Source organism: Sarcophilus harrisii, chromosome 3, assembly GCF_902635505.1.
Source record: "Sarcophilus harrisii chromosome 3, mSarHar1.11, whole genome shotgun sequence".
NCBI classification, from domain to species: domain Eukaryota; kingdom Metazoa; phylum Chordata; class Mammalia; order Dasyuromorphia; family Dasyuridae; genus Sarcophilus; species Sarcophilus harrisii.
This window is the reverse complement of record NC_045428.1, coordinates 588403523-588413646: the sequence shown is the minus strand read 5'-3', so window position 1 is coordinate 588413646 and position 10124 is coordinate 588403523. Positions and strand designations below refer to the sequence as shown.

The following is a 10124-nucleotide window of genomic DNA, read 5'->3' as shown; positions in this document are numbered from 1 at the left end:
TATTTATAGCTTGTTCAATTTAATTTTTGAAAGATAGGATTGTTTTTCTTCTTCCATTAACTTGGGCAGTTTATGTTTTTTTTAATGTTCACTCATTTCATTTAGATTGTCGGTTTTATTGGCATATAATTGGACCACAAAGCTCTAATAATTACTTTAATTTCATCTTCATTGCTTATGCATTCACTCTTTTCATTTTTTATACTGATAATTTGGCTCTAAAATAAGAACTTTTCCTTTAAAACTTCCTGAAATTTGACTTCTAGGTTCTTCTTTTGATCATGGCTTTTAGATAGTCCAATAATTCTTAAATTAAAATTCTTTACTTGATTTATTTCCTAAGACAGTTGCCGATGAGATAGTTTATGTTTTCTTCTATTTTTTTTTTCAGGTTTTTGACTTTCTTTTATTTTTTCTAGATGTCTTGTGGAATCATTAGCTTCCTCTTGACTAACTGTAATTTTTAAGGAGTTATTTTCTTCAATAATGTTGTCTAATTTACCATTTGGCTAATTCTAATTTTTAAGGAATTATTTTCTCCAATATTTTTATGCCTTTTATAAAGCTGTCAATTCTCTTTTCATAATCTATTTGCATTTCTCTCATTTCTTTCCCAAATTTTCCTCTTGCACTCTTATATATTTTTTAATTAAAAAAATAGGGGGATGGTGCTAGGCAACTGGGGTTAAGTGACTTGTCCAGGTCACACAGCTAGTAAATATTTAGTGTCTGAGGTTGGATTTGAATTCAGGTTCTCCTGACTCCAGACCAGTGCTCGATAATACTGCCACATCTAATTACTCCTTTGTTTAATTCTTTAATCATTTTTTGCTCTTAAAAAAAAGGTCTCATTCTTTAGGAATTCTTATTGGGTTTGTGTCCAATCAGCATTTTACTTTGAGGTTCTGTAGATTTTTAAAATCTTTGTCTTCTGAATTTGTAACGAGTTTCCCCATCACTATGATGGCTTTTTATGGTCAGGTTCTCAGGTTCTTTTCTTGTTGTTTGCTTGGGTTTCTAGCCCATTTCTTGACTATGGACTTTATGTTACATTTGGGCTCTGGTCATTTTGGGGACTTACGAGGATATCTGATCTCGTCATCTGATTTATTTTCTGCAGTTTTCACAGCTAGGTCTAGAATGGTGGGGGAACGGGGTTGTGGAGCTGTAAGTTTTTGGTGTGTTACGGGGCTGGTTCTGTTCACTTCCCCCTGATCCTTGTTGAGGAAGGGCCCCTGTTCCCACCAGCACCCCTCTTTGCCTTGGAATTTCTCCCAGGTTCACTCCTTTCTCATGACTGCAACTGCCCTTCTCTGCCCTGGAACTGAGTAATGGACAGTAGAGTTCTATGCCCAGTGATCCCCTCACAAATCCCTGTAGAGGGATCCCCCATAATCTCTTTCTAACCAGAGTTCTATTCCCTTACTGTCTGATCCTGTTGCAGCCCCCATTACCGATTCGAGGCCCACAGCTCTGCTTCCACCGTGCTACTCCTGGGTTGTCTCCTCCACAGTATCTGCGAATCTCTCTATCCTCCTAAGCAATTCCCTGGATGGGAACATGAGTTATTCTGATTTCTTGTTGGTTATTTGCTTAAAATTCAATTTAAAGTAGTTTTTTCCCCCACTTTTGGACAATCCATTTTTTTATTATTATTAAAGGTTTTTATTTTTAAAACATATGCATGGACTATTAACTTTTGCCAAACTTTGTGTTCCGATTCTTCCCCCACCCTCTCCCCTACAATGCAAGTAATCCAATATCTGTTAAACATGGTAAAAATATATGCATCGTATCCATATAATTCTCTTGAAGCAGTTCTTTAGAGGAGAAGGTTGAGAGTTTTTTTACTCTGCCATCTTGCCTCCTCCTGTTTTAGGCTTGCATTTGGTGACTGATGAGCGCCTTCTTTTCTGTAGTAAGTGATCGATATACCCCTAGTAAACAGCTACTAATGACATTAGATTTAGGAAGCTAATAGACCCGTTCCCCCAATCGGGTAAACCCCTAATAAAATACTTGCTAATGATGTAATCTTTGAAAGATGTTCTCCTTTCACCCTAAACTTAGGTCATCAGTTCAGTACTTGAATTTAACTTAATGCCCAAACTAGCACCAGTAGACACCCATTAAAGACCCTCGGTCTTCAGCCTGCTCTTGGGTGACCGAGACTCTCCCCATTTGAGACTCAAGCATCCCCAGATTTGCTTTCAGGCAGGACTGAGCCTTTCAGGCTCCCCGGGAAGGAGACCCGGTGCTTCCAGGTGGGCAAAGAGAGACCCTTGTCATTGAGGACTGGTATGAGATCGGCTTACCGGGTGGCCCTAAGAAATGAGCTTGACAGTTTGTCCCTAAAGAGATTAATAAATAGTGTTCCTAGAGATTAATAGAGAAAACAAAGTTAAAAAATAGTTTTGTTCCTAAAGAGATTAATAGTTAATAAATATCAGATAATAAATTATCTAATAAATAATATAAAGAAATGTTTACCCAGTTGGTTGTTAAGATTTCATTGCTAGGATGAGCATCGGTTTAATTAGTGTTTCCACGAGAGAGGATTGTTTCTCTTCTCTTACTACTCAGTTATTGACTTGGGATTTCTAGGTAGTTCAGGACATTGAACTGCAGGACCCTGGAGGTGGGTGAAGCGCTTGCTATCCCAGGTTGGAGGCCCCACCCACCCGGTCTCAGGTCAGTTCCAGCCCCTCGGCTTCCCTTCAGCCTGGCCCTGGTAGAGACCCCTTTTGTCTAGATTGCCCTAGTCAGGGGAGTCTGGGGAAGAGATATGTCTTTATCCAGGATAAACGCTGAGTCCCTTTAAAATAAACCCACATTTCATCATGGTCATTTTTCTCATTAATCGGTAACCAGGCCCCCACTCTTCCAAGGGCGTAGGAGTTGGCTTAATTGTTGGCACCTGAGAACACCAGTGACCCCTTTTTTGAATTATCCGCTCGGATGATTGACAAAATGACGGATCACCCAGAAACGGTTTCTCCGACTTTTTCTGTGTGCCGCGTTGTCGGTTAGCACGAAGAATGACAGATGGGTCCCATGTGGGAACAGTGCCGTGGCTGGCGCCTGGTGACTCCCATGCTCTGCCCCTTATCAGGCGTTAATAAATGTTCATGGGTCATTTGTATAGATTAATAAGAGACTGGCGTGTGTGTGTGTGTGTGTGTGTGTGTGTGTGTGTGTGTGTGTGTGTGTGTGTTGTAGCTGTGTGAGTTGGAGGGCTGATGGAGGGGGGGGGTCTCTTAAGGGCACGTTGAAGGGGGGTTATATGGAAACTGGAGTATCAGCTCTTTGGGGCCGGGCCACCTGGTTCCAAACAGCGAACCTCCTCCCCCCCCCACCCGCCAGACTGACCCCAAGGGCCACAGAGCTCCGGGTACCGGCTGGCCAGAGGAGCAGGGGGGAGGAGAGGCTGCGAGCAGCCAGTCAGGGCCCGGCGGTCACAGGGAGGGCCCCTCTCCACCTGGGGCTGCAGTCACAGGAGTGACCAGAGACACTCGGGCCCTGGAAGCCTCAGGTGGGGCTCGGAATACTGTGAGCCCCTGAGGGGGAGGGCCGGAGATCGCAGCCCCAGAAGGACCCCTGAAAATGCAGGAACACCCTGGGCCCTGGGGCGGGCTCCTCCCCTTCCTCCGGGCCTGGAAGCATGAACTGTCACCCCATGGGGGAGGGGGGGGTCTCCAGGACAAGAACTACACAAGAAGTCGGGTTTGTCGGCTTTATTCCAGGGGTCTGCCTGGAGGGCCTGGGGGCTCAGGTTGGGGGCGGGCCGTTGACATAGCTGAGGACCAGGTGCAGGGACCCGGGGAGCCGTGGAGGGGGGCAGTGAGGCCCCCTGGGGGGCGGCAGGAGGCACGCCACCCCAAGGAGCAGCAGGAGCAGCACAAAGAGGAGGGGGCGGCGGGCGCGGGGGGGCTGAGCACCCCCGGCTGGCTCTTCCCCCTCCTTGTGGATCTGGACGGTCACATCCCGGGGGCTGGGCTGCTTCCTGTCCGGGGGGGCCACAGCCCGGGGGGCGCCCCACGGCTGGAGGGACCACGCCTGTAGCGAGAAACACCGAGCTGGGCACATGGAAAACTTCTCTGGGTTCCCCTGACCCGGAGGGTGTGGGAGGGGGCTCGGATCCCCAGGGTACCGTCCCCCCCTTCTTTTCCCCCCTTCCCCCCCCCCCAGCCTCTTAGTGAAACCCTTCCCCATGCTCCCAATGCTGGGTCAGAGGCGGCCCCAGGCGAGACCCAGGAGCCCCCCTCCGGTCCGCCTGGGTCTCCTTCTCTCTGTCTCTCACTTCTCTGTCTCTCTGAGGCTCTTTGTGTCTCTGTCTCTGTCTTGCCCCCTCTGGGTCTCTTTCCCCTCTTCTTTCCCCCTCATTCTCCCACACCGAGCCCCGCCGCCCCCCAAGAGCCCGGGCAAGGCAGGGAGCCAAATATCCAGAGAAGAGACAGACAGGCTCATAGGAGAGACAGACAGACAGACAGCCCCCCGCCCCAGCCCAAGGCCCAGCTCTGACTCACCCCCAGGGGCTCCATGTGTCCGCACACTTCACAGGGGGAGCCCGGTGTCCAGCCTCTCCTGCTCCTGAAGGTACCCAGCCACCCCACATCCCCCGTGGGGTCCCATTCCAGCTCAGCTACGGGACCTTCCAGCGGGAGACCACTCCTCTCACCCCCAATCCCAACCCTTGGGCCCAGACCCCCTGGGGCAGCCCGGGGCCCTTCTGAGTCAGTGTCTGAATCTGAATCCTGGATCCAGGCAGGGTCCTCAAACACCTGCAAGCAGAGGTCAGGGGTAAGAAGTCAAGGGTCAGAAGAGCTGGTTATAGGCAGGACTCACTGGGGAGGGGGAGCTAAGGATCCCAAGGGCCAAGGGTGGCGTTCTCAAGGGCTGGGATCAGAGGGGCAGCGGCCTGAGGAAGGGTCACCAGAGCCGGGGTGGTCCATACCAGGCTGTAGGCGATGAGCCGGCCGCGGTGCCGCCCCGGGTGCCGGACACCCTCACAGTGAGCAGCTGGGGCCGGCCTGCCCTCCTCTAGGGTGGCCAAGCTCCGGGGTTCCCTCCTCCGCATCAGACCCTCCCCCGACGCCGGCTCCGCTGCTGGCTGATCATTAACCGGGAAGGCCTAGGGGGAACCGGGACACTGGGGACCAGTCCCCCCAGGCCTGAGAGCCCCCGGTCGGCCCCTCCAGGTGGAGCCACACCGCTCAGTCCCCAGGGATCTGGGGCCCCCAGCCCCCTCCTTCCCCGCCTGTGGCTACCGTCCCCTCAAAAACCCGGCTGGCCAGGCCCTCTCTTCCCATAGCGAGCCAGGGATGCAGCCATGTCCCTAAAGCTCTGGGTCCCGGGCCCCAGACCCACCCGCAGCCACAGCGGGGTCTCCCCTCCGGGGCCCTGGGCCAAGCCCCCCACCTTCCCCGGCCATTCTCCCGACCTCTGCCCTGCCCGGGGCCCCATCTCCTCCCTTCCCCCTGTACCTGCAGCGGCCGAGTCAGGCCGGGCCCGCAGCCGCTCCCAGCAGGGGCCAAGGTCCAGGCATCTGCTGCTGGGGGCAGGAAGGTTCCGGGCGTCGAGGAGGGGCCTGACGGGGGGGGCGAAGGGGCAGGGGAATGGCGGGAGTCCGGCGCCGGCCTGGGGCGCCTCGGGGCGCCGCATTCTGCTGGGCCCCCACCTCCCGCCTGGACGAGCTTCCCATTTATTCCCGCTTCCTGTCCCAGGAAAGGCCCCTTCTCACCCAGGACTGGGGGCGTCTCCTCAGGGAGGCCCAGCCGTCCCCTTCCCCTCCCCCAACCGGGGCGGAGGCAGCACCCAGGAAACTTGACGCCCAGCTCAGGTGACACTTGGGTAACTGTAACCCCTTCATTCCTGAAGCCTGGTCTTCCCTCTGGCCCCTGGGGATCCAGATACCCTGTTCCTGAAGGTACCCAAGCCTGGTCCCCCAGCCCCTGCCTCCTCCTTTTCCCCTTCCTCCCCATCCTCCCCACCCGGGATCTCCCCCCCCACCCTTTCCCCTCCCCCACCTGTTTCCCCATCCCCCATCCTCCCCATCCATCCTCCCTCCCCCCCCCCATCCCCCTCCCCAGGTGTCCTCCCCTCCTTTCCCCTCCCCACATTCCCCATCCATTCCTCCCTTCCCCCCAATCCTCCCCTCCCCCCATTCCTCCCCACCTGGGATCCCCCACTCCCCCCCTCCCCCTCCTCCCTCACACCAGATTTCTCCTCCTCCCCAGGGCCCCTCCCTTCCCCCAGGGGATTATCTTTCCCCCCATTGGTCCCTTGCCCCTTTTCTCTCCCCCCTTCCCCCCCTTGTCTAGGACACTGCCCCTGCTCCCAGACGTCCCAGCCCCAATAAATCTAAAAGCCCGAGGCAACTGTAGTTTATTTCGGAATCAGGATGGGAACTTGGCAGGTGGAAACATCCCCCAGAGATGGGGATGGAGCTGCTTCCCCCGGAACTTTGCTGACTCGGACCCGGAGCCAGGGCGGGCGCAGCAGCTGAGGGATTAATTGGCTTGTGGTGCTGGGAGACCCCTGGGTTTACTTGGGAGATTTTTGCTCAAGGACACCCCACCTCGGGGGACCCTGCGTATGGTCAGCGAGACGCGCGTGCCCCGGGGGAGCAGGGCCCCCAGCCGGGCGGAGGGGCAGGCCGAGGCATTGGCCACAGGGGTGTCGGAAGGTCCACCAGAGGGCAGGTGGAGGGGAGGGTGGGGTGCTCCCCTCGGAGGACCAGGAGGCCTGGCTCCCCAGCAGGGAGACGGGGTGGCTGGGGCTGGGAGGAGAAAGCACCAGATTGAGGATGGGAGGCCAGCCGTCTGGCCCGGGCCAGGATGTCCCTCCCTGCAGCAGCCCCTCACCTGCTCTTCCCGTGGGTCCTTCTCCAGCTCGGGTCCTCGGGGCGGGTACAGATCCAGGACAGTGTGGGAGCCCAGGCTGATGGTGCTGACCGTGGGGTAGTACAGAGGGCCGTCCTCGTGGGGCTGAGGGAGGGGCACAGCCAGATTGGGGAACCCCCATGGGGGCATTTACAGGAATCCCAGGGGGCCCCGGGAGCATTTGGGGTGGGAGGGCACCCCGGGGTGCATCTGTCCCACAGGATGCCCTCAGTCCCCCGAGCCGGCCTCCTGATGGGATCACTCGGTGACCTGGGCATCTTCCTGGCCAGCCCCTGCTCCCTTGCGGGTCATCCCCCCCTCCCAGTCAGGTGGAGATTTCACCAGGTTTCACACTCCTGGGTCTCCCTGCCGTCGCCATCCTTGCTGAATCCCAGGATTCTGAATGCCTAAAGGCCCCTCTGGCCAGAAGCAGAGGGTCTTCCCACCCCCTGCCCAGTCCTTAGATGCCCTTCCCAGGGTGGCACAGGGGGCAGTCACAAGAGCTGATTCACACTGCCTCTGTGATCCTGACAGCTGTGCCTCAGTTTCCCCATCTGCACCTCCTCCCTGAGCAGTTGTGAAGATCAAAAGTGTGTGACGTTCTTGGCAAGAGGTCCCCACCCTGAGGAAGTGGCCCTCCACTGGTGCCCAGGGCTTTCTGCCCGGCTGAAGCAGCCCCCTCCCCGACGTCCCCACCATTGATCTCTGACCCTGATGATCTCGCCCCCCCCCCAAAAAAAAAAGGCTGCTTCCTCCTGCCCATGACTCCTCACAGAGCCTCCCTGGCCCTGCTCCTCCTCCAGGGGGGCAGCCTCAAGGCGGCTCTGCCTTTCCCCAGGGACATTTCATCAACTCAGTGTAGGTTGAGCCCCTTGAGGATGCCCATTGGACGCGCACCTGTGGGCCCAGTGGCCGGGTGTAAGGTCACACACTTCCCATGATGCCCCCCAGGGGTACAGTGGCCAGGTGTGAGGTCACATTTCCCATGATGCCCCTTGGGGGTACAGTGGCCGGGCGTGAGGTCACACATTTCCCATGATGCCCCCCAGGGGTACAGTGGCTGGGTGTGAGGTCACACATTTCCCATGATGCCCCTTGGGGGTACAGTGGCCGGGCATGAGGTCACACATTTCCCATGATGCCCCCTGGGGGTACAGTGGCTGGGCATGAGGTCACACATTTCTATGAGGGGATGCCCTTGAAGCAGGGCTGGGCAAGGAGGTCACACATTTCATGATGCCTCTAGGGTGTACAGTGGGTGTGAGGTCACATTTCCATGATGTCCTTTTTGGGGTACAGTGGCTGGGCATGAGGTCACATACTTCCCATGATACTTTCTAGGGTACAGTGGCTGGGGGTGGAGGCTTCATTTCCATGATGTCCCTTAGTACAGGGCTGGGCATGAGGTCACACATTTCTATGATGCCTTAGGGGTACAGTGGCTGGTGTGAGGCTACACATTTCTAAGGCTGCCCCTTAAAAGAAAGTGGCCGGGCATGAGGTCACACATTTCATGATGTGCCCCCAGGGTACAGTGGCTGGGTGAGGTCACATTTCCTCATGATGTCCCTTAAAAGTACAGTGGCCAAGAGGTCACATTTCCCCAGCATGTTCCCCTGGGGTACAGTGGCTGGGTGTGAGGTCACACATTTCCCATGATGTCCCCTTGGGGGTACAGTGGCCGGGCATGAGGTCACACATTTCCCATGATGCCCCCCAGGGGTACAGTGGTCAGGCATCAGGAGCTCAGACTCACCATGATGCCTTCTCCTGGCCGGTATTCATTCACCAGCACGTGATTTGCTTGGGAACCCCCGAACAAGCCGAGAGCAGAGACAGCATCCACCCAGCGCTGGAGCCAGCGAGGCAGCTGCTCAGGGACCATGCCCTTTGGGTGGGGGAGCCCACCTGGGGAGGACCAAGGCAGAGGCACAAGAAGGAAGTGACGTCACCCCCAGAGAGCCTCGGGACCATCCCAGCACCGCAGGCCTCCAGTCGGGCCCAGCTCTCTTGGAGGGCCGAGGTCTCGAGCCAGGGATGCCCACCCTCTCCCTCCGGAACCAGCCATGGGGTGCGTTCATGGTGGAGGGTCAGGGAAGCACTCACCCCAGTTCTGTAATTTCCGCCCAGAAAGCTGTGTCCATTTGGGCTTTGGAGCCTCATACACCTAACGGGGTGATCAGAATGTGACCCTGGGACACAGGACTGACCCCGGCCTGACCCGCTCCAGGGTACCAGTCACAAGGTAACCTAGGAACTGTGCCTGCCCTCGGGGAGCTAATGGCTAACAGCTGATGTGTTGGGGGAGGTGGGGGGGCAGGAAAGGAGTGCTGGGCTGGACAGCTGGGCAGGGGCTCACAGTGGGCGGTGGGAGGCGGTGGTCACCTGTCGGAGCAGCTGCGCCTCTTCTGGCTCAGAGATGAAGTCTGGGACATAGTAGATGATGGGTGGGACCTGAAGGGGGAGAGGAACAGGTCAGGCTGACCTCTGAACCCTAACAAGCCCCCCCTCCCAGGTCCATCTCTCACCTGCTCTACCCTGAAGGGCTCCAGGGAAGGGATCACAGCATCCAAGTCGCCCATTGCTGCTGGGGGAAAGCAAGAAGATGGAGGTCACCACTGCCCCCTGCCCCATTCCCTTCTGGTCTCCCCCACGATTCCCAGACACTGGCCCTCCCTCATCATACAATGCTTCACCAACCCACTCTCCGAAGTCCCCAATTCCCCTTCCCAGCCCCGTCCCAAGGCAACCCCCTCCCCAATCCCCCCCTCCCCCAATGATTCTGGACCAACTCATTCTCCTCCACCTAGGAGCAACTCCCTCCCAACCTTCCTCCTGCCCCTACCATCCCGGACCACTCCACGCCCCCCCCGTTTTCCCCTCCCCCATTACAGATTAAGCCATTCTCTTTCCCCGCCCATCCCCGGACCTTTCCCCGCCCCGAACCAAACCATTCCCTCGCTTCCCCCCACCCCGGACCAAACTATTCCCTACTTGCCCCGCCCACGAAAATTTGCCCCGCCCATTCTGGATCAAACCATTCTACGTCACCACCCCCATCCCGGACCAAACCATTCCCGCTCATCCCTGAACCAAACCTTTCTTGTCCTCCCATCCCGGACCAAACCATTCGTCCACATACAGCCCTCATTCCACTAAACTGATTCCCAAATCTTGGATTAACCCACTTCCCTCCCTCCTTCTACAGGGCGAGTTCATTCACTGATCCCCCAAACGAATCTT

General features: G+C 56.1%; 2 protein-coding genes across 2 annotated transcripts; both read right to left on the bottom strand.

The window, feature by feature from the left end:
• Positions 1 to 3719: 3719 nt before the first annotated feature.
• Positions 3720 to 5599, bottom strand: SYNE4 (spectrin repeat containing nuclear envelope family member 4). The gene is made up of 4 exons (XM_031963108.1): positions 5484 to 5599; positions 4955 to 5131; positions 4527 to 4781; positions 3720 to 4056 (listed from the first exon to the last, which is right to left on the bottom strand). Exons 2-4 carry the CDS (start codon positions 5075 to 5077, stop codon positions 3769 to 3771), a joined length of 666 nt encoding a protein of 221 aa, XP_031818968.1. The 5' UTR covers positions 5078 to 5131; positions 5484 to 5599; the 3' UTR covers positions 3720 to 3768.
• Positions 5600 to 6509: 910 nt separating this feature from the next.
• ALKBH6 (alkB homolog 6) lies at positions 6510 to 9831 on the bottom strand. Its single transcript, XM_031961584.1, is given in 8 exon segments — positions 6510 to 6709; positions 6712 to 6778; positions 6864 to 6986; positions 8638 to 8789; positions 8988 to 9048; positions 9267 to 9335; positions 9410 to 9465; positions 9811 to 9831. Coding segments are annotated over 7 exon segments (726 nt in total). The 5' UTR covers positions 9464 to 9465; positions 9811 to 9831.
• Positions 9832 to 10124: the final 293 nt, after the last annotated feature.

Bases quoted from the DNA above. Each gene is read 5' to 3' on its own strand.
- SYNE4 (XM_031963108.1), bottom strand. From the start codon at position 5,077: ATGCGGAGGAGGGAACCCCGGAGCTTGGCCACCCTAGAGGAGGGCAGG. The intron at 4,782-4,954 runs GTATGGACCACC...CTCTGCTTGCAG, and splicing joins GGCTCATCGCCTACAGCCTG to GTGTTTGAGGACCCTGCCTG. The intron at 4,057-4,526 runs GTGAGTCAGAGC...TTCTCGCTACAG, and splicing joins GACACATGGAGCCCCTGGGG to GCGTGGTCCCTCCAGCCGTG.